The sequence below is a fragment of the Ambystoma mexicanum genome, chromosome 14 (assembly GCF_040938575.1).
Source record: "Ambystoma mexicanum isolate Mex_15411 chromosome 14, UKY_AmexF1_1, whole genome shotgun sequence".
Classification (NCBI taxonomy): domain Eukaryota; kingdom Metazoa; phylum Chordata; class Amphibia; order Caudata; family Ambystomatidae; genus Ambystoma; species Ambystoma mexicanum.
This window is the reverse complement of record NC_090940.1, coordinates 132871914-132896199: the sequence shown is the minus strand read 5'-3', so window position 1 is coordinate 132896199 and position 24286 is coordinate 132871914. Positions and strand designations below refer to the sequence as shown.

The following is a 24286-nucleotide window of genomic DNA, read 5'->3' as shown; positions in this document are numbered from 1 at the left end:
ACATGGCTCTCTTCAGCAAACATATTAATGGAAATCAAAGCAAATGCATCCAATCAACACCACAGGTTTCGCACCTGCCTTTCCCACTAATGTACCCCTCTTTTTTCCTACAGAGTCAAGGGCTGCATCGCCACCAATAGTGGCAGACAGCATTCATACAAGACCACTTTCATCACATCACATCACATCACATTCCCCCATGACGCTCCCACTCCCTCTACTTCCATTTGATCGCTCTACTGCCCTCCAAACAGCGCTCCGTTGCTTGCAAGCCCAGTTTGCGCCATATTAACCTCATATGCATACACAGTAAGGGAAATGTGATATCTCCTTTGAATGAGTGTTCTTGGAAGAAAGTAGGACGCATGCGAGAAGCCATCAAAATGTCTTTTCTTGCAATGAGCTAGATTACTATAAAGCTCGCTCCGGAGATGAAGGAGGGGTTAGTGGAATAGTGGGGAAACAGGGAAGGTCAAAAGGGAAATGGCAGGTCTAAAACCCAGAGTTCACTTTTTCACTCAAGAAAAACTTACATGCAGGTATTAGGACGCTTCACACAAAAAGTTCAGGTTTTGAGATACATTACAAAATATGGAAAACAATATTACAAATATGTGTTGTGTATAAATATGACACATTTTCTCGGAATTAACTGTAGCATGATGAAGTCAAAAGGATTGCAGTAATTGGAGAGACTCTGCGGGCAGGGGAGCCGCTTGCTATGTGATGTAATAACTGGAGGTAGTACATGTGGGATTGCACAAGGTGTTAGGGAGATTTGCCATTTTGGTGCTTCATCCCCTCTCCTAGTGAGACCCCCAGGACTTTTTTTGCTGGACTTCTGGACCTTTTTCTTTCAATCCTGAATTAAGTGGAGCCTTTTCCCACTCATTCATTCTTGTGGGCTCTGTATTTTTTGTAACTCTATTCTTTGCATTCTACCTGTACTATGGAGTCTGTCGGCTCCATAGCTCCTAAAGGCATCTGTGTTTTACTACTGCAGCACACAGCTCCTTATGGGTAGTGTTGCTGGGGACATTTAGGGTCCTCCTTTAAGATTCCTTTTCTACATCCTCAAGTAACTACAGTTCTTAAGGAGAGATACTTAGTATCTCTCCCAAAACTCTATAGTCTGAGAGATTGGCATAAACCACCTTCAATGGAATGCCAAAGGGGTACTTAGAATCCCCCTTCTCTCTGCTCCATAGACATTCACCTAGTTATGGCTGGTGGCAGTGGACGTGTTCTACCAACTATTGTGTATTTTATATACTCCATAGCCTAGGTAGTAAACAATATGGGCACCCAAGTACCAACTTGAGACCTCCCTTCTTTTTTCACCATTACTAGTGTGGGTGTTCTTTGTTAGCCCTTCTTCTACCATTCTGGGACAGGGAGGTCTGTGTGTGTGTTTTCCTTTGGCGGAAACCAGTAGGTATCACCTGACTAGGTTCCAGAGTATTTGGGCAGGAAGTGGGGGAGGAGTCTTCCACCCCCCCTGTCCTTTGTCAGAGTGCCTCAATAGGTCCAGCTCCCACAGGGGGTCTGGGTGTCCTGATAGGACAGCCAAATGCCCCTTTCTGTAAAATGCGGAGAGTGATTGCAGAGGAGTGTGTGCTGGAAGTGTAAAGCAAGTCGACCACAGGAAACAAAGGTAACGAATAAGAAGACTACCAGAGATGCCTGTAGACCCTTTGCAAGACCATGAATCGCCCACTGCTGCCCTGACCCCGTTTTCTATGCGACAGAGGAGCTCCGAATCGGACGCGTCCTTCCTTTTGGCTAGTGGGAATAACCAGTCCCAAGACGAACTTTGAAAGTAGCCATCTCCCAAGGTCCTAGGGGTTTTCAGAGCTGCGTAACCCCAATACCAGGAGGCATGCTGCCACTTTCAAGTGCATCGTCATGGAAAGGCTGAATCCGTCCAAATCTTTGCTGAACTCGTAAGGACACGCCAGAGATGCAATCTAATTCCCACAGACCCCCCCTCACCAGAGTGTGGGACTGCAGGAATCAAAGAAGATTGACTGGGAGATCCATGTCCTTTGTTGGTGTTGCTGAAAAGGCGCCAAAACCACATAGTGAACCAAGAAGTTGCTGAAAGTCGTGCTACAGGTCCTCCCTCGAGACTGCTGCTGAGAGACATCATCCATTGTCCTGCCTTTCATTACCAGATCAAGGAATCTGGAGGTTGGATCCAGAGCTGCCACATCGCGGAGAAGCCAACACAAACACTTTCTTCAAATCAAACGTACTTTGGGGAAAAAGGTAGTGCTTACCTAATTCCAAGAAATCACTCCAGAGTCTTGGAATACACAAGGGCAACCCCCTTTTACCTCTGACCCAAGCTGCTGCTTGTGTCCCCTTCTTGAGTCCGATTTTAGGTCTCCTTTGTTAGTTGCTAACTTGCTGCTTCAGTAACTTTAGACACTGGAAGAAATCAGCAGGAACGTCCATTATTCGCTGTTGTCAAGACTTCAAGCCCTCTCCGAAGTGCCTTTCGGTAGGGTTGCGTTTTTGGACTTAAAAACTTGCTAGGTGAAGAAACCATCTCTAGAACCTTGAACTAAGCTCATGTTGCACTAACCACTTATTTTCCTCCCTTTAAGTGACTTTCCTATATGTGTTTGCAGAGTAAATGCATTACTGTATGACCTGTTGAAAACCGCATGAGTGGGAATAAACGATAATATGATAACCTTGTCTTTTCCCTTTCTAACGTTGCTACAAATGTAACCACGTACAAACGCAAAAGGGAAAGTGCCCTTTGAAGTGTATTATCTACTATTCCTAAGTGTTCTACCGTAAACTTCTGCAGTAATTAAAGTGATTCTGATGTAAATATAATAAATATATATCTTTTATATAAATATATGTGTAGGTGCTTCTTTTTGTACTCGTCTAGCTAAGATTCAGAGTACTTACCTAGAGCTCATATCTTCCTCTTAAGATAAACCCGACTGCTCTGCCACACTACCAAGGTCCTGAGCTAACAGTTGGTGATCTACAAACCAAAGGAATAGCTTACTAAAGTCTTACTGCCAGTAGGACTTTAGGAAAACTCCCTTAACACAAGGGCACCCTAAATTCCCCTTCGTCCAAAAGGTCCTACAAATATCCACCCCATTATTTGACCGAAAAGACCATTTTGGGTTTTTGGGTCAGGGAATGAACATCTGGTGGGAGGTCGGGAAGCAGAACCCTCCCATGAAAGTCGCCAAAACCTTCCATTGCATGTTTCAACAAGCCAACCTCAAAACAGGGATGGGCTAGGATTGCATATACCATATTGCCTTGTTGTTTGCTGCCAAATCCACACCTATGTGATAGAACTGGGACTTACCTTAATTTTCACCATACCCACAGATTTCCTACTAACTTTGTCCTGTCCATTTCTATGGGAACATTGTACTAATCTGAAATACCTGCAGCTGGATGATTTTATGGCACCCAGTTAGGGCCTTTAGATGTTTAGAGCGCACTTGTGATTTCTAAAGTATTTGTCAAACCATGCCTTTCATTTCTGCAAATGTGAATGAATGCCTATTTACATTGTAACCATGTCTAGTGACAAACTATTTTTGTGTGAAGTATGACGACTTAAAATACACATCGTGGTGACTGGGTATGTTTACATAACGTTTTCCCACCTCCAGAACCTTCATTGTGCATTTGTATTCCTAAAACACTGTCCTAGGGGTCTAGAACTACTGTGACTTCGTCAGTCTTGGCATTGGGATCATGTAATTACTATTTTAACCTTGTGTTTTAATGTCTGGCTCCCTTCTCTTCAGACCCATAGTCTTTATGTGTAATGTGCCTACCATCAGGTCTACAATATAAAAATTGCCTGTTTTCTAAAGGACCTATTTCACTTAAAGAGGTATACATGTATCATAATAAATTGGTATATTTTTCAATATGCCAGTGCTGTCTATTTCATATGGCAAATTGTGTGGGATAATGGTACCTTCATATTAGCCTACTTCCTTGCCCTTGACCGACTGCACTGTCACGTTACCAGTGTAAGAGAGGTTTGGCTTCCCTTTTTTGGACTGTGTGCTCTGCCTCACCTTGAAGCTGGTGGATGTAGACCTCTCACAAGAGCCCTGTCCAGAGAGGATGAGCATCTTATTTTCAGTTCTCTACTTCATGCAAAGGCCCCTTAGCACCCTTGAAGGTATCCTGGGGTGCAAATCACAAAAGAAAGCACTTGTGATGATATCCCACATTTGTGTTTGTCTGCGAACCTACACTGATTGCAGCCACCGTTATTACAATAGTCATTTGGGTGGTGAATAAGGAACAAGTTACTTACCTGTAACTGTTGTTCTCCAGCATGGGTCTGGCATGGATTCACATGCTCATGCTCATGAATATTCCCCGTCGTCAGGCTGGGAATCCTCGGTAAAGAAAAAACCAGTATCAGTTTCGTTTCTGATCTGTCTTTCGTAGTAATAACCAATCACTGGTCTCTGCGTCATACTGACCACAGCCAATGACTGCCCTCTACCTAAGCACCGCCTCTGGCAGCCATCTTCAGATTTGGAAGCACGTGAAGTGGCAGTATGACCAAGTGAAGAGCCGCAGAGGGGTAGGCGGGAGGGTTCGCATGTGAATCCATGCCAGACCCATGCTGGAGAACAACAGTTACAGGTAAGTAACTTGTTCCTTCTCCAGCATGGGGTCTGGCATGGATTCACATGCTCATGAATAAAGAATACATAGCAGTACACACATGCACAACCACGGGAGGTGGTAAAGGCTCAACATTAAGCATCACATAAACTCAACATTAAGCATCTTACCTCCTCACCAGGCTCACCTCAGGCGAACAGGTTGCGCAGCACTGCTTGGCCGACCCTGGACTCCTCCCTGGAATCCCGGTCGACGCAGTAGAATTTCGTGAAGGTGTGCGTCGACCTCCACGTAGCAGCCCTGCATATGTCCAGCAGGGGCACACCAGATAGGAACGCAGTGGTAGCTGCGATCGCTCTGGTGGAATGGGCTCTCGGACGGCCAGGCAGCGGTCGGTTTGCCAACCGATGACAGTACATGATACAGCCGGAGAGCCATCTGGAAATGGAAGCTTTCGAGAGAGCCTTCCCCTGATTGACAGGTCCAAAGTTCACAAAGAGTTGTGACGTCTTCCGAAAACACTTCGTGCGGTCTACGTAGAACTTCAGCGCTCTAGCCACATCCAGCGAGTGCAAAGTCCTCTCAGCCGGCGACGAAGGCGACGGGAAGAACACAGGCAACACCAAGGGTTCGTTGAGATGGAAGTCCGACGGCACCTTGGGCATGAAGGAGGGGTGCGTCCTGAGCACTACCCTCGTGTCGTGGAAAGTCAAGTACGGGGCCTTGCAGGAAAGGGCCTGGATCTCTCCCACTTGTCGTGCGGAGGTGATGGCCACAAGAAAAGCTGTTTTCCACGATAGAAACTTCAACGGGGCCGAGTGCAGAGGCTCGAACGGAGGTCCCATGAGCTTGGTCAGCACCACATTGAGCTCCCACGCCGGGGCCGGAGCCTTCACCGGCGGGAACGATCTGAACAGTCCCTTCATGAACTCTTTCACCAGACGATGAGACCACAAGGACGTCCGCCCCGTGGTTCTGGTGTATCGGGAGATCGCAGCAAGATGAATCTTGATGGACGCGTGTGCCAGACCAGCTTTGGCCAGCGTCAGCAGGTACGGCAGTACTTGGGGAGCCGTAATCCGTAGAGGGTTAATCTTCTGTGCGTGGCACCAGACAGAGAACCTCTTCCATTTGTGTCCGTAGCATTTAAGAGTCGAGGACGCCCTGGCCTTTGCAAGAACCTCTCTGCAATCGGCCGGTATGTCGTATCCTCCAAACTCTAGCGCTGCAGGAGCCAGGCCTGCAAGTTCAGCGACTTCGGGTCGTGGTGGAGGATGGCGCCTCCTTCCCTGGAGAGTAGATCCGCGTCCGCCGGCAGCTTGATCGGCGGGGACGCTGACAAGTCCAGAAGGTCCGGGAACCATATCTGCCTCGGCCACGCAGGTGCGACGAGGATCATCCTGCACCGTGACCTCTTGAGCTGGTTGACGAGCCGGATTAGCAGAGGCAAGGGAGGGAACGCGTAGAGGAACAGGCCCTCCCAGGGGAACGAGAAAGCATCGCCCATGCTCCTCGTCTGGGGAAACCTGCTGGCGAACCTCCGGCACTTGGTGTTCGTCGCCGTCGCGAACAGGTCGATCTGGGGAGTGCCCCACCGTCGGAAGAGGCGATCCACCAGATCCTGCCGTAGTTCCCACTCGTGGCACGAGCGCAGCTCCCTGCTGAGTGAGTCGGCGATGGTGTTTTTTATCCCTGCCAGATGAAACGGCACCAGAAAAATCCCTTGGGCGACGGCCCAATGCCACAGGTCCTGCGCCTCCTTGGACAGCGCTGGGGACCTGGTTCCGCCCTGTTTCCTGATGTAAAACATGGTGGTGGTGTTGTCGGTGAAGATCCTCACCACCTTGCCCTTGAGGGACGGAAGGAAGGACCTAAGGGCCCAAAACACTGCACGGAGCTCCAGGACGTTGATATGCAGGGACTTCTCCGTCGGGAGCCAGAGTCCCCTCGCGTGCAGATTTTCGGTGTGCGCTCCCCACCCTTCTAGGGAGGCATCCGTGGTCACAGTCTCCTGGTGGGCTGGGGTCTGGAAGTCCATGCCCGCCGTCAGATGCGCGCGGGTGCCCCACCACCGTATCGCTCGTCGGAAACTCTCGTCGAGCTTGATCCTTTCCTCGAAGCTGCCCGTCGTCTGGATCCAGCGCGCATCCAGGAATTCTTGCAACGGGCGCATCCGGAGCCTGCACATGGGAATGAGGTAGATGCAGGAAGACATCATCCCGAGGAGGGACTTGATGGACCTCACCTTGGCCGCGTCGGCCACCAACATCCGTTGCACCTTGCCCAAGATGGTCCTGGTCCTCTCCTCCGACGGGGAGGCCAGAAGGGACACTGTGTCGAGCCTCGCTCCCAGAAACAGTGCGACTTGCGCGGGCACCAGGTGGGATTTGGCGTAGTTCACGGAGAATCCCAGGTCCGTGAGGAGTTGGACGGTCCTTGCCGTGTGGACCACGGCGAGCTCCCTCGTCTTGGCGCGGATGAGCCAGTCGTCCAGGTAGGGGTAGACGTGAATCCCCTCGCGGCGCAGCTGCGCCGCCACCGGTGCGAGGCACTTGGTGAATACCCTGGGTGCCGACCGTAGTCCGAAGGGAAGGGCTTTGAACTGGTAATGACGCCCCTGGACCACGAACCTGAGGAATTTTCGGTGCCCCTTTAGGATGGGAATGTGGAAGTAGGCATCCTCCAAATCCAACGACGATAGGAAGTCTCCTTCCTCCAGCTGACCCAGGACGTGCTGGAGGGTGACCATCCGGAACTTCTGCGCCTTGATGAACTTGTTCAGACGTCGCAGGTCTAGGATGGGGCGCCATCCTCCCGTCTTCTTCTTCACGAGGAAGTATCGCGAGTAGACTCCGGAGCACCGAAGCCTCTTTGGGACGAGTTCGATGGCGCCCTTTCTGAGCATCGCCTTTACCTCCAGGAGAAGTTGAGGGACGTGAAGTTCTTTCCTGGCCACGGGGGGGACGCGCGGGCACCTTCTTTGAAACTCGAGCGCGTGGCCCCGGGCCAGGGCGTCCAGCACCCAACGGTCGGTGGAGATGGACTCCCACACGCTGACGAAGCCCGCCAGCCGGCCTCCCACCGGGGTGCTTCGGTGGGGGCCCGACCCCACGGCCGGTTCAATCCTGCTTGGACGCGGCCTTGCCGCCTTGACCTCCTTGGCGACGACGGCGGGGTCCGCTAGACTTGCCTCGTCCTCTGTAGGCCTCTTGCGACGACGAGCGGGCCGCTTGACGGTAGGAAGCGAAACCGCCGCCGGAACCTTTGGAGGCGCCCTTGCCTCCGCCGCTCCGAAAGGGCGTTCGTCGTTGCTGCAGGACTCCAAGGGCCCTGGCCGTCTCAGTATCCGCCTTGATGGCCTGAAGGGAATCGTCCACTGTCTTCCCAAACAGGTTGTTCCCGTCGAAGGGCATGTCCAGGACTCTGGTCTGGACGTCCTGCCGAAAGTCTGTAGCTTTGAGCCATCCACGACGTCGAAGGCAAACGCCGTTGCCCAGCTGGCGGAACCCAGTGTCGGCGATGTCCGTCGCCACGGTGATGGCGTGGTCCGACGCCACCTCACCTTCCTGCAGGATCTCAAGGGCCTCCGCCCTCTTGTCGTCCGGCAGAAAATCCAGCAGGGGAGCTATCTTGTACCAGAGCTCCCTGTCGTAGCGGGCCACGATAGCCAAGGCGTTGGCCGCTTTAATCGTCGTCGCTGCCGACGAGATGACTCTACGTCCCATAGCATCCAATTTCTTTCCCTCGCCGTCCGGCGGGGAAGTTGATGTGGAGGCCGCACCCCCCCCCGCTTTCTTCCTGGCTGCCGCGGAGACGACGGAGTCCGGGGTAGGCTGCGCCCGGAGGCATAGGGGGGCCGTGTCCGGGACCCGGTACTTTTTCTCGTACCGGTCTCTTCTAGCTGGCGTCGTGGAAGGGTTCTTGAGGAGGGAAAGGCCCTCATCCCAAATGTCGTCCAACAGAGGCACTGCGAGGACCGTCTTCCTCTTGGCCTCGCGCCGCTGATAAAGGAAGCCTTCCTTTTTCTTCTCCTCAGGGCAGAGTTGGAAAAGCTCGGAAGCCCTGGAGATCATGGAGTGGAAAGATCCGATCTCGTCGGGCGGAGAAGCCCTGGTGGGAGGCGACGACGGAAAATCCTCGTCGTATGCCTCGTCGTCCGTACCCGTCGCTGCCGTGTCAGTCCCCGTATCATCCCCTCGGGTGGACGGGGAGGAGGGCTGGACGGGGCGCGACGGTTGAAAAGGAGGTGGTAGATGGATCCTTCTTTTCTTGGTGGGGGGAACACCAGAAGGTCCCGGTTCTGGATCCCCCGACGGGAGAGGTTCCTCCGTCGGTAACGGTAGCCTCGTCCTTATCTCGGAGCATAAGGACTGTATGGCCAACAAAATGGCCGCCGAGTTGTCTTGCGGCGCTGGCAGAGGGGAATCCGACGGGCGAGCAGGGGCCCCGTCGGTATCCTTGACGATGTCGTCGTCGTCACCTGCGTCGGGGTCCATTCCGACGGGCTGGCCTTCTTCCACGCCTAGGCCGTGGCTTAAGACCTCGATCAGCTCCTCTTCTGAGGTTGAGGCCGAATCTACGACGACGCCCTGCCCCCCCTTCTTCTTCCCCACGGAGGGTTTCACGGGGGTCCTATCGATGGGCACAAAGGAAGACTCCCTCCGCGGAGGCAGGGAGATTCTGGGCCCTGAGGTCGCCACCACTGGTGTAGCCACCACAGGCTGAGCCAGGGCCGCCGCGACCGTTTCGATAGAGGGCTTGGTCGGATGGATCAAGGCCTTCACCACCTTAGGTGCGCTCACCGCCTTATCCTTGAGGGAGGGGGCACTGCCACGCTCCTCCTCTGCCTTAGAGCTCGACCGGGGCCTCTCCAGGAGCTTCGCCGGGTGCTCGGCCTTCCTCTTACCCGACCCAGAGCGTTGGCTCGTGGTTGATGGTGCCGGGGAGGGTGCGCCCTGCCTGGCGCCCGTAGAGCCCGACCGTTCGGCGCTCCCGGTGCCAGCGGACTCGCGGTGCTTGGCCTTATGTTGGGCCCCCGTCGCCGGGGCGCCCTCAAAGGTCTTAGAAGACCGCTCGGATTTCTTCTTCTTCTCGCCAGACGGGCTCTTACCCTCCAGCCAGTTGGCGAGACGTTGATGGCGGTCCTTCATGGTCCGTTCCGACATGTTGCCGCAAAACGCACAGTCCTTCTCCACGTGCGTCTTGTCCTCATGAAGGCAGTAAAGGCAGAAAGAGTGTTCGTCCTCCTTGAAGACGTTCTGCAGCTGGCATCCAGGGCAGACCCTGAACAGCTTTCCGGGCGTCGAGCTTCCCTTCTCCTGGGCCATCTCCGAGACCGGGCCTGAGAAGCTTCTGGAGTCCTCCGAAGTGTAGCTCGACGAAATCTTCACCCTTGAGGGGCACAGATGAATCCGACACGGGTCCCCGTTGATCGGATGTAGGATCGGTGGAGCTTGAGGCTCTTTTGACCGAAAGAATCGAAGTTTTTTGTGAAAAAGCGCGAAAAATAGCACTAACGCTCGAGAGCAATAGCACGAGGATCCCAACACATGAACGTGCTGTAAAAATCTGAAGATGGCTGCCAGAGGCGGTGCTTAGGTAGAGGGCAGTCATTGGCTGTGGTCAGTATGACGCAGAGACCAGTGATTGGTTATTACTACGAAAGACAGATCAGAAACGAAACTGATACTGGTTTTTTCTTTACCGAGGATTCCCAGCCTGACGACGGGGAATATTCATGAGCATGAGCATGTGAATCCATGCCAGACCCCATGCTGGAGAAACAAAGCCTTTTTTAAAGCTTTTATCTCATATATGCTGTCTGACCTTAGAAAAAGCATACACACACATTTCAGATTTACAATATTTGTTTTGTATCCCTCAACAGAAATAGATTGCTCGCAAAATAGATCTCATTAGAAAATAGGGACATTACCATGTTATCCGATTGAAATGTAACTTGTGTATGTATGTATGTATGTATCTATGTTTTTCCCTTTCCCACAGTGTGTTAAATGAAAATATTTAGACAAAAGAAAATAGGGAGCTTTACCTAATAATCATATTAATAAAATACCTTATTGACTTTTCAAATTGTTGTCAGTATGGCAATCACCAGATTTAGGGAGCAGAAATAGGCAGCGGAGGGAAACGATTATTAGAGAAATGAGAAATAAACTCATGATTCTGAGCCAAATATAGAGTGTACCCCTGGAACTTAAGACCACCACTGGTGGACACTTTTTACAGGATTTCAGACAGCCTCATAAAAATATTTTAGGCCTCGACACTTCATTATTTATAAATTAAGCACGGTCAGTGGGTAATGGAGGACGATCGGAAAATGGTTAGAGAACAGGAACACCAACTCATATTGGTGGGCCTTGGTTATGTTGGGGAGGTTGACGTCCCCTATGGGTACAACTCAACTTCAGTAACAAGAGATTAGAGGAGGTAGTCGAGATCTGGAACATTTTGGTTGAGTGCATCAGAAAGCCGGCTGACGACAACAATAGTAAGATGAGACAAAGTTGAAATGGGATGAGTTTGAAAGTAGAGAGGAGTACGTCGGTGGGGTGGGTGCATTGGATTTGTTGATTACATGGAGAACACCATCACCTTACTTATACAGGCCGGGAGAGCAACAAAATGTAGCATAGTCAATTTGCATTGCTGCAATAGTGGCAGTGGCATTTGTGGGGATCCATGTTTCTTTGGCAGCAATTATGGCAGGATGGTAGTGGCCTGAGTCAAAGTGGTCAGCAACAAAATATGTGTTGCTCCAGAGTACCATGGTGATTTTTAAAGGAGAGTAGAAGGGATGAGGGGAGGTGCTTCTTGAGGGAGACTAATTGGTTAGAAGAGGTTGGAGCTGATGTTGATTGAGTGACCAGTGTGTTATCATGGAGAGGGGTGGATGTTCAGGATAGGGTTGTAAGAGAACAGAGCCGTGGGAACGTGTGCATGTGGAATGATGTGTGGTGTCTCTAGGTGAAGGGTAGGGGCAGGATAGCTATGAAGAGGATAGGAATATGCAGGAGCATGGTATAGGAAAATAGCAGAAGACAAGGTAAGTACACACAGACGTGAGCTGAGGAGTGTGCTTACCAGTACCAAAGAGAAGTAGAACAGCAGGGAGCAGGAGATGTTCCCCATGGTCTTTTGATCTTGGTCTTAGCAGGACCAAACAGGGGGTCCTGCAGAATGTTCAGTTTTCTACATCTGCCATTCGCTGGAGAACACCAGAAGGCTAAGATGACTTGTGTTGGACAGTGGCTTGGCACTGGAGCCCCGCTCGTGCTCATAATAGATCAAACAGTTACTCACCCATTGGAATTGCAGTTTGCTTTTTTTTTTGTTGCCCTCGGCTGCAAAGAAGTAATCTTAACGACCTGGGAAGACCACGTAAGTGAACAGGAGTGTGTCACATGACCATTTGGAAGCCAAAAAAAGTTAAAAAATGGCTTTCGCCACATGCAGGAAGCAGCTGAGGGACCTTTGTGTTGTAGGGAGAGGGGAGCTTGAACCTTGCGGGAGGACCTTTGTTGGCTGTTAAGGAGCTCTAAAAAAAGATGCAGAAAATTGAAACAAACGACGCCCGTGGTACTTGAAGCCAGCCAAAAGGGTTCAGTGTGCTTCAAGCTGCAACTCCCAAGCCAGAGCTCAGCTGGAAGCAATGGTTCCCTGGATGTTGATAAGGCCTGCCAGTGAGATACAGAGAGACTGTTACACCCCCATTGAACACCTCCAGCCTCATAACAAACCCAAGGTGTGGGAAAATGCTTTACAACATGCCCGCAGCATTATGGACTGCCGTCATGTACTGCATGGGACGGCAGCCCTAAGAAGATGTCAATTTCTTACCATCTTGCATACCCTGTGGCACCCGTCTTACTCTTGGCAGATTGCAAGAGGCAGTAGGTGTCAAGGGAAAAGCGGTTCACTGTGCTCTGCTCCACTTGGTCATTGCCACTCTTCAGCTGTTCATCAAAGGTCCAGGAATCCCTGATTTCATTGGTTCCCTAGGTCTCAAGCTTTTAAAAGTACAGTAAAGACCCTCTAGCAGTGAATATATTGGACTGTATGTTTTTTTCAATACTAAGAATGAATATAAAAGGCTAAAGTATTGTTTCTGACTGGGAGAAGTGGCGTTTGCTAAGTGAGTCATGGTTTTGACACAATCCTCTGGGACCATCATATTCAAATGCTTAATGCAAAGCTCAGGCATGTATGTTCCTCCTCAAATGTGAACTGCAACTCATGCTTTTCCAGCTCCTAACCTGGTCTCATTGTGATCCTTTAACTGGCCCTCCAGCATACCAGCTTAAAGCACTAAATGGCTCCACAAAGGTGCTGTTAGTCTTGGGCATGCCCGCAGGCAGAATAGCAGTATACATTTCTACTTCTGGACTAACTAATAACCTTCTTCTTTGGCCCATAACGATCAGCAGTGAGCTCTTGACTAGTGCACCTATGTTAACATCAAGCACAGTTAATGGAGGATTGTAAACAAGTGATTCTTAAATGTTTTATGGAATCTTATTACGTTAATTTCCAACATTTCCTGAATCGTTTGTACTTTGATCTTATACAATTTAATTGGCTACCAATCATAATATGCTCTGTTCTATAGATCAACCGCCTCATTGAAATTAAGAAAGCACGGGTTCTCACCAGATTGAAATTAACAAAGCAAGGTCTGTTTACCTGAGGAATCTATCCAAACAGAAATCTTTAGTTCTGCCAAGAGTACAAAGCAACGAACAATGTATGCCGACTACAGATTATTCTTGCACTCTTAGCAGCTTTCTTCTCTTCTCAGGTTATCTTTCGTCAAAGGACCACACCCTTGTCGGAATTGGTGACCTTATATTATGGACTGTTGCCTTTTAACTAAGCTAGATGTTGACTGTGTTGAACTTAATGGCTCAGGAGAGTCACTGACAAAGGCTGATCCACAGACAACATTCTACTCCTTTTTGTGTGAACACAGTGGAAACAGTACTTCAAATAGTATTTGTTTGTCTGAAATAGAAGGCAATGAGAAGGCCCCCCCATGCTAAAAATACAAAAAGAGAAACAATGCCCTTCCCTTATTTAGTAATTGTGGACAAGCATAATAAAGGGTACATGGACACTTTTGTGTTTTAGAATAAGTGCACTTGCTACAAGGAAGAGATACCTAGAATTATGAAACATTTAGATCTCCCTGTGTAGGCTAAACCCCTTCATGCTATACGTTTAGCTGCTTGTTATTGAGTTGTCTACTTTTTTTACCCATCATATTTTAATTTGATTGTAAGAATGAATTGACTGCTGAAGTAATGTAGCGATAAAACAGGGACATTTCATTTGCATTGCTCTAATTATTTGTATTTAATTCAATTTTAGAATGTGAAGGTTATATATTGTGATTTTGTACGGGGTTCGTTTTGTTTCTGAAATAAAATGTGCTGACTAAATGTATTATGTAATCCTTTATTTTTGGATTGTCCATCCTTTCCCGATTCTTGGCTTTTGAGAAGGATGAACCACACATTGGATGCTTTGAAAGCCAATGAAACTTACTTTGCATAGCATATTGCATCAATGTAAAACGTATATGCTATGCGTTACCTACAAGGCTTTTCAGTGGGAAAAGTTTGGTTGACCTAAGGAAGTTGGCCCAAAAGAAACCTTTGCTGCCCAACATCAAGCATCCACAAACAATGCATGCCAAACTGCAGCTCATCCTTGCATTCTTACCAGGTTTCTTCTCTTCCCGGAAGGAAAATGGGAAGTGCAGAGCAATTGCCGCATATCTGGCTAGCAGATCATCTATGTCTTCTGTTGTGAAGCCGGCTTCCTGTCCAATGAGGAGCTGGTGGAGTGTCTGCACTGCAGTCGCGGCCCAATCCACTTTAATATTCATCAGGAGTTGCTCCAACATTAGCAGTGGCCGAGAGGACAGGTGCTCATAGTTTTCACGAGAAAATGCAGGGAGAGCCATCAACATCTGAGGAGAGGGGAGAGAGAAAGATAGAGAGTGAGAGAGAGAGAAAGAGAGAGAGAGGCATGTTTATTTACACAATGTTATAGTTTTTGTCACCTGCCACAGATGCTCTGCCTAGGTTCAACCACTCAATTTAACAATCATCTGAACAGTATGCCACCTTACTTCGATGCATGAATATGAATATGCTATTTATACTTTTGCAAAAAAAGTGTTTTACAGAGAACATTTTGGAATAAACCCTCGCCCTACCTTCATAGGTTATTGCCAATCATTTCCTCTTACTTCCACTCAGTCACACCACTCTAGTACTGGAACGAGTAAGAAGCGACTAGGAGTTGTACACACTAACATTCAATTACACCACTCTAGTACTAACACAAGGAAAAAGCTTGACGACTACTGCAAGGGTCAGGCATGTAATTGTGGACAGCCAATTGAAATCAAGGACTTGCACCTTCTACCGCTTAACAGGACACAGGTGTATAAAAGGTGGGACCGTCAGCGAGCTGGGAGAAACCAGCAGGTGAGAAACCGGCCTGGGAGAGATCGGCCTGAGCGGAACCGGCCTGAGATGGGAAGACTCCTGTCCAGGAGGGAGCTGCCAAGGAGGGTCCTGCCTGGGGGACAGGGCGCCGGCTACTAGAGAGAAGAAACCAGGACACCGGGGCCGAGCAGACTGTGAGAGGGTGGAGACCACTAGAGTCTCCTTTGAATTGTGCCCACAGCCAGAGCTGCGGGGCACAGAAGACTCCCAAGTACTGCAGGCCACTGGTAGCGTCTGCGAGTGAAGAGCAGAGCTACCAGCAACACGCAGCAAGGTTACACACCGCCCATCATTCCAAAATATTTCTCAGGTTTATTACAAAAAAGTCTATAACCTACACACAATACTAATAGCATAAAATGCTAAAATGCATACATAAAACATGTACATCAATTACAAAGAGTGTACACATTTACACAAAAATACACAAGATAAACATTATTGTGTGTAGGTTATAGACTTTTTTTTAATAAACTTGAGAAATATTTTTGAATAATGGGCAGTGTATTAGGGGATCTGTTATTTGTTTAAGACCTCCACTGGCTATAGATGAGGCAATACCATTGACACCTAGTAATAGACCTTCCTTTGGTTTGTTTAGCAAGAGAGTGAGCAGCACGGAGTGAGTTGTGTGGAAGAACATATTGTGGCAAAGCCAAGAGACTGGCAAGAAGAACCAAAAGTGAAAGTATGTAAAAGTGAAAGTAAAACACAGGTGCAGTGAGAGAGAAACCTGTGTTAGTAAGAAAACCTAAAGAATACTGCAGAGTGCCAAGGGTTATCGGTAGCGTAGCCTGTGATGGGTGAACCGTGTGATCCGACAACTGCGCATAGACCGAGGATACACTGCTTGGAAAAAGCCAAGGAAAGTAAAGATAAAGAATCTACACTTGTGAATAGGATTGCTGAAGGGAAGGAGAAAGAGAGCAATCTGTATGAACTATTGAAGAGTCTGAAGGATTATAAAGTTGACCTGGAACTGGTTTTGAGAACTAAGAGACTTGAACTACAAGTTGGAATAGCGGACGTCTTGGGGAAGGGAAACCCGAGACTTGGTGAACTGTGTTGTCATCTTGGGGAAGGGAACCCCGACATCCTTTTGAACTGTTTTGAACTTATGGAATGGGAGCTGGGAAGTAAGCTCAGAGCTGGAAGAAGCTCAGAACTTTATTTGGAACACTATTTCTTTTGTTACGGACATCCATACACATTGTTTAGCTTTAGTTGTGATGGCAAGTACAGGTTTTGGACACTGACATACTTTTAAGTTGAACTTTCTGAATCTGACTATCCTTAGTTTCTTTAGGTAGGGAAATCCAACCTTAGCATAGGGCAAATTAGGCCTTACAACATCCTGACACTTAAGTAGATAAATGTATTATATTTAGAACATTTAATTGGTTTTCTGTGTCTTGCTTTATGATACCTTCACAGCAGTCCTCTTCACCTTCCACTATCGCGAACATTCGGAAGTTACTTCTTTCCACCCCCACTTCTCTTCACACAGGGCACGGCGGTTCCAATGTCAATGAACAGTTAATTAACGGCTCAACGGTTCAGTCTCTAAAGAGCAAAACACTGTAGGATGAATGCATCCGCAGGAGCTAAAACTGAATATAGGTGCTGTTATTATGCTACTGTGCAATATTATGCAGGAACTCTGCAATGGAACAATGTTGATAATTACGTGTCAACAAAGACACATCATAGAAGCCTGTGTGATCGATGGAACTTAGACACTGTTCTTTTAACCTGCATACTTGTCATTCCATCTGATACATTTAGCCTTTTCAATGACCATTGATAAGTCACAGAGACCTATATCCCCTTCCTGGAAGCAATCAGCTGTGATTCCGATATTTGAGAAGGGGGACAGAAGTGACCTATGAATTACCAACTGATATTGACCTTTAAAATATGCTAGAACGGCGTATGTTTTGCCGGGAACAGCTAGTATTATATAATGTTACAAGGGCTTCTGTTCTTTACGCAGATGACACAGATTGTGATGGATCTATATATGGCTGATGACTTGGTCGAATACAGTGAGAGACTGCCTTATCTCAGTTAAAACCTGGACTGATTCCAGCTTTTTGAAGATCAATCCAGATAAAACTGAGATTTTGACAATTAATATTAACCTTTGACATTAAATATCTTCAATTTTGGCCAGATAGCTTTGGACAATGTCCAGAACCTAAAGACACATCTAGATATTATTTTTGCCCAATAGCTGTCCTTAAACAAACTACAACAGGTATAAAGACTGGTTACTTCCTTATTCGAAGAATTAAGTATCTCACTTACTTGACCATCTCACATCAAGTAACAAAATGACCACCTTGCTAATACTCTGTTGTCAAAGCTACAGAGAACCAGAATGCAGTAGCCAGGATTTTGCTAAAGCTCAGGAAATGTAATCACATCTCCGCGGCCCCCAAAATCCTTACAGTGGTTGCCAATAAAAAAATATCATTTTTGGAGTCTTTGCCTCATATTCAAAAATCTTAACATGCCTAATGGCTCTCCCCTATCAACTAAATTCAGGATTATTAATGATCTCAGCTTACCCTAAAGAAGCCAAAGGTCGGCGGTCTTTCAGGGTAGAAGCAGCTAAGCTACAGAACTCACTTTTGTCAGTACTCTGTAGAGAAACCAGTTTCATGCCTTTTTGTAAAAACCTGAAAACATTTATCTTCAATTTCCCTTAACTCACAATATGTGAATAGAGTTGTCCTATAAACTTCCGTTTTATGGTGCCAAGATACCTCCCCGTGATAAAAACATACCATTTCAACATCAGCACACCAAAATAATAATGACTAGAAGCGCATATTTTTAAAAAAGGGTATGTGCCATAACAAGGAAAATGATATTCATTTCCCAGGCACATCTTGGGGGCCTTACTGCCGGGAAACAATGCCATTGTCCATCAAAATCCCTTTTGAAAACTGTATTCTGAAGACTAACCCATTTTTAAACCAATGTTTAGATAAACACCTATATCTGAGCAAGATGTATTTGTTTTCAGTAGATGACTTCTCTTTTCTGCAGAGACAGGACAAAACCCAATCCATATGCTCTAGTTTTGGGGACGAGGTTGTGAGGTCAAAAGTCCTAAACTGCGGCTTTGGCAAATGGCTCTCAATTTTTTATCAATTTTTCCCTCACCAACTAACAACCAAACCTTTCCCCGATCAGTGGCCTCGTCAAGGACGCACACGTGACTGATATACCCTTAAAATTGCCCCACACCTCTCGGGGTTTGCATCCAGAAAGTGCCCTATTATGTTCTGTGTAGGTATTCTTACACATCTGGATGTATGTGCACTGCTGGCAAATAATTCTGTGTAGCAGACCACTTCAGGACACCTCTGGGGTGAAATGAAAACTAGTTGTCACTGGAGTCACCACAGAAGGCGGCGACAGGTGATCTTCAGGAGATGGACAGAGAAGCAGGCACAGCACTGCTTCTGTTGATGCAAGAAGGCTGCAAATGCAGGAGCAGGCAGCTTTTGTACACAAGTTGAAGATCCTTCAAGTTCCAAAGATGCACTCGGAACAGCAATGGTACAGTGAAGCAGCCCAGGAAAGAGCTGGTAAGTCCACCAGTTGGCCCAGGGACACTTATGAAGATTCAGAAGGCATGGATCCTTGAGCAGGGGTTGAGACTGGTTGTTCCCACCGGTTTAGGGGTCAAAGCGCCAATTAACACCTTCTTGAGATCATGACCGAGGCAGAGAGCTTCACTAAGACAGCACTTTAGTCGCGGCTGGTCAGCGTCAGTGCTTGTCTTCAAGTTGTCTGCAGGCTGCTCTTCTTTGTAGAGCTCTTGGCCCCAAGGATGATATCAAGAATGGCTGCATGAGCCTTCCTTTATCCAAGATTTAGGCTGGGAGCTCACCCAAGCCCACTAATGGCAAAGATTTGCACAATTCAAACTGGCTCTGGCTATCCAATCAGGGATAGCTACTGGACACAACAGTTGCCTGGCAACAGACATTCAGGCACCTAGATGTATACTGGGACCAGACAGTCCCAGCCCCTACAACCAGACTTGCACACAAATGACCTCCCAGCCTAAGAAAGCAGTCGCTTTCCTGGCAAAGGGTATTCCAAATATTGCAATTCTGGACCAGAGAGGGCGTGGGAAATGACCAAAGAACAATATGGCCAAGCAAAAACTTTGAGGCACAACCATTTTAAGGGGCTAGCCACCCTTAGTAGTGAATGCAAGCGTCCCCAACCAGCACGATCCTCCCCGCAATGAGAGACAATGATGGACTCTCCCAGAATGGGAATAAGGCCAAGACAAGTGCGGGTGAGCGTAAATGGGAGTTTATCAATCAGAATAGGGCATGTAAAGAACTCTGCAAACTCCGAGAGCGCTCTGTCTGACAATAGCAAAGACAGGCGTATATATTTACAAAAAACATCATCAAAACCTACACACTATCGGGGGCACACGTTCAATGGGATTGGGTGGTGACGACTAGCTATAGGTGCTGCTGCGATGTGGTTGGCCTTGGCTGGAGGACGTCACTGGTCAGCCTCGTGGGTTGGGCTGGGCCTGGCAGGTCTGCTGGGTTCATCCGGACGGTGTTGTTGTGCCATTGTGGCCAGTGTCAGAGATGAATGTCTTTTCCTGACTTATTTGCCCTAGGCCATGCACACCGCAGTCATTCAGTTATTGCAATATTATCTTCTTTAGTAAATCTTTCAATAGGTTATTCTACAGGTTAATGCAACACAGGAGGAATGTACCTTGAGAGGGGTTTGACGGCGATTCGTCAGTACATGGTTACCAGTGTCCTGTTGACCGGGTACCATAGGTCGTGGGGCTAGGTCTCAGGGCATGGGACAGGCGGTACATGTCTTTTTGTCTTGTTAGAAGTCGTTATGAATGTGCTGCTGGATTTTGCCATAGTATTGGGTGTCCTAATATTACAGGGGCCATAAACCTAAGGTTATCCGGTGGGTTGTGGGGTTTAAGAGAGGGCGCCTTTGGATTTGTGTATTCAGGCGGAGGTTTACTACTGGGCTGTAAATAATGCAGGTGGCGGGCCGTGGCCTTGGGTGCTGCAGAGGGGATTACAAATCTTTGAAGCGGCTCCAGCCTAGTTGGGGGAGGTGGAGCAGCGCGGCGCGGGCCTCTGCTCTTTCGTCTGGCAGGCCCCACTGGGAGGGAGGGGGAATGGCCTTGCATATACTCACAAAGGCATCTTCCTCATGTGCTGCCGATTTGAGGTGAAAGCATCAAACATTCAAATAACACACAATACTAATTGAGTCATTTCAAAGCTCACATCTTAACATTGCTAATTCCTCTTGAATATAGCCAGTTCGAGCACATTACTTGTACGCTATGTTTTAACAACTACAACATTGTGTTATATGCATATACATTTGCAGTAAGTGAGGTAGTAGTGAGGTTGGTGGAGCACATGGGAAATGACTTGCCACCGTACATGACAGTAGTGGCACATAAGGGGCTTGGACTTGTACACATGGAGGGTGCATTCTCGCGTGTCCTTCTCATGAGCCCTCAGTATGGTTGCATTTGTCTTTCCTTGCGCTCTAGCAGCATTAGTTCGGTTATGGCGTGGGACGTAAGCTTTTCAATGATGCCCATAACAAATAACCCCCCGGGATGCTTTTATTATTTACACGCAACTGCAGTGGTGGGGGTGCTTCACTGCTTATGCCATGTGAACATGTATTCTACCATATCTGTACGTTTTACAAATTTTCTAATCAAAAAGGGGTCTGTGGAGAAAATGCGCGTATTGCAAGTAGTTTTGGCATTAGTATTTGGGAACGTTTTCTTCTGTCCGAGGGCCATTTTACAGGTCTCTTTTTCACCCAGGCTTCGCTGGCCGGGTCATGCTGGGAGCAGTGATACACTGCGGAAGGTGAAATGTTACAGTGTTGGTATCTTACACTAGCTCATGTCCGTCTTGTTCGTGGGAACGGGCTCACAGCGGATCTGCAAGGGAGCTGCGGCCACAGGGATAATTGAAACTCTCCAAAGGTGGGGCCGTGCTACAGTGCGCAGAGCTCACATCATCTTTATTAGACAAAATGGTTTCTGAGGCCTAGCTAAATTCAATACGTTTGGGCAATGTCTTCAGCAGGCGAGCCATCCACCACCTGGGCCCTGGTGGTAAGGAGGGGATGCCCGATGAGTCATGGCCCTCACCTGGGGAGGGGATGTAGGCAAGGGCGGGTCTTTTGGACCAATCCTCCCCTACATTTCCCCCCTTTCGTTACTTAAGTAACGAATTCTTTAAATCTTCCAATCTCCTGCGCTCCTCTTGGTCAATTATTGCGTCATCCCATGCAGGTGTGCCTTTTATGGGCATCCACGCTCTGCACACCCTAAGCTCTCACCTCTCCTAGCATACTCATCTGGGGTACAGATCAGGTGTATACATCCGCTCTCTCCTTCCAAATCTACCCATACCTCCTCGTACCATTCTAGTATACGAGGCTCTCTAATGGTAGTATGCCACAAGTTTTCCACTATATCCTTGTCGTGATACCTAGGCACTAGCTGATATCTTGGTGTGTCATCTGTTCCTGTTTGTACCTGCACTTCCTGCATAGTTTGTATTGTACTACGGGTGTTGCCCATTGTCACCATCATCATTGCACCATTCGGTACTGCGTTAGCACAACATCGAAGACCCACCTGGCACAGGCAAAAAATAAAGAGGAGGAACACCACAGCCGGCATCAAAAATTTCACAGTCATTCCCAGCCATGAGGGAACCCAGGAGAAGATATTGTCGAACCACGTGCTTTCTTCTGCTCCACCTTCCATTTTCATTCTTTCTCCTAGGTTGTGTACTGCTTCGATCACATGGGACAGGGAGCCGTTGTCTGCGTCTTCAGAAGGTACGAAAGTGCAGCAGGCAAACACCTCCATCCATCGCTGTCAACAGGTCCAAGACATACCTGTTTTGCATGGTCATCAGCCGTAATGCTCTTAGTTCCACTTTTATTACGTTTAACCCTTCTTCAGTGTCATTTGCCAGTTGGATCAGCTCCCAACGTGTTATCTGGAGCCATTTTGCGTTTGCTCTTGCCTGGATACTTGGGATCAGTGAGGCAAAGAATGTTTCTGCCAAGCTGAATAATCTGTATCTGTCTGGGATCTGTGCCAGCAACTCTGATGATGCTTTTGATATGTAGTTTGATGCTTGTCTGTTTCGGGACAGCACCTCTCCCTTGTTCCCAGAAGACAGGACATAGATTTGTGACTCTGCAGTGAGCTGGGCCGCACTCTGTTGGGTGTCTTCTCGCGTCCTTTTACTCCCATCAATGTGGCTTTCTGGGATTACCATTAGTGTTGAGTGCAGGGTGGCCATTGAGCAGCTGCCACTCCATGATTGTGGGAGGTGCAGGTATGCCTGGTTGCCACATACCCAATACGTGTCCATCAGGGCCGCTGTCCCTTTTCTTAGATCTGGGATGGTAAGGGTCTTGTTACAGTTCTTGTTTGTCCCCATGGAGGTTTTCCCCTCTCCTTTAAAACACAGTTCATAGTCTATTTCGTTCTGCAGCTTGAAGGGTTTTTCAATGGCTGTTACCCAAGTTAGTTTTGAAATGTGATCCTTCCATATTGGTGTGCACGTTTCTTCTATCCACTGCAATTTCTCTGGTGCCACACCCCTCAGCGCTTCAGCTTTACACATTACTTCTTCGTCCTTCCACTTGTTGTCTGAAAAAAGTGTCCCTTGTATCACAAAAAATGGTTCTTCCAGACATACCACTCCTACCGTCTTTGGGTAGCAAGTTTTCTCGTTCTGCAGCATTCTAAAAGTAACTTCATGTGCCTGGAAGGTGTTCTTAATCCTGCACAACGCGAGATGAAGGAGACATTGGGCATCCACAATAGGCAACTCTTTGGGTAACAATAGTTTGGGTGTGCCTGAAGCATGGGGGATGAGGGAGCAGACATAGCAGCTCTCATTTGTTGTTTGTTTAGCTGTTGCACTCATATCCGCATACCATTTATTTGTCTGGTGGGGGTGTCGTGGGTCTTCCATTTTATCTAGTCCTAACCCATAGTACTCATCATACTTCCTCCTCCCAGCTTCCCTTTTTCGTCTGTTATTTTTGTTCCTCGTGTACTTCCCAGCCTCATGGGCGATGGACAAAATGGGCCCCCCTTTCTCCTACCCGCCCCCCTTTGCCCAATAATCATATAATATTTCGTGTGTTGCTCTCATCCTTTCCTTTTCTTCCTTTACGTTGTCGGTCAGTGTGTTTTTTGCTATGGGGGCAGGCTGGCTGGTGGGGGTGTTATACAACCAGGATATGGCGGAGGGATTTCGGTCATTTAAACTGCGGGCATTGTAATTAGATAATTTCGGCAGAGACACTGTGTTATTCTGCATTTCACCCTGTAGCCCTTCATTTTTTGAGATGACAGCATTGGGTGGTGTGGTAGAATATCCCCATACAAGTTTAGTTCCGTCCCATACCAAAAAATCACCTTCTTTAGTATTTGCACTTGCTGTTGCATTGGTCACATTAGTGCTGTTAATCCCTCCCCCTCGTTCATCTCGATAGAGATGAACGCTATGAACCAATATGTAACCAGGCCAAACATGATTGTAAAAAACAATGTAATGCACACAGATAATCCACACTCATAAGAATATCTGCATCTCTCAGTTAACAACTCTCTATATCTAATAAATCTATCCGTTGCAGGCTGCCCGTTAGATGCCATGGTAGCTCCTGTTTGAGATATAAAAGTGCATGAATGTAAACATTTTGTTGGCACTACCAGTGCCAGTATATATTGAAAGGGAATGGAAGCGTGTAGGGTTGTAGGGATGGGGATACACAGACAAGGGAGTAGACACTTCATAATTTTATCACATCATTAATTACATATAAGTTCACAAGAGAAAAAATGTTTTTTTTTTGTAATATCTTTAAAATGCAAGTATACATGTCAGCCACTTTCTCATTCAGGTGCATCTCTGCCACACACGCACAAGTTCATAATCAGACATTCTCCTCATTTGCATTGTTTGCTGTTGTCTGTGCCTCCTCATCCACCTCTTCCTGCACATTATTATATGCCTTTCGTACAT

The 24286-nt window shown here is 47.8% G+C and overlaps 1 protein-coding gene across 2 annotated transcripts in view; it reads right to left on the bottom strand.

Annotated features, from left to right (window-relative positions):
• The window catches only part of ZFYVE26 (zinc finger FYVE-type containing 26), a 1501667-nt gene that overhangs the window by 635249 nt on the left and 842132 nt on the right, over positions 1-24286 (bottom strand). For both annotated transcript variants that reach the window (XM_069638726.1, XM_069638727.1), the window contains exon 25: positions 14383-14632. In XM_069638726.1, coding sequence (XP_069494827.1) covers positions 14383-14632 — 250 coding nt within the window. The remainder of the gene's footprint in view (positions 1-14382; positions 14633-24286) is intronic.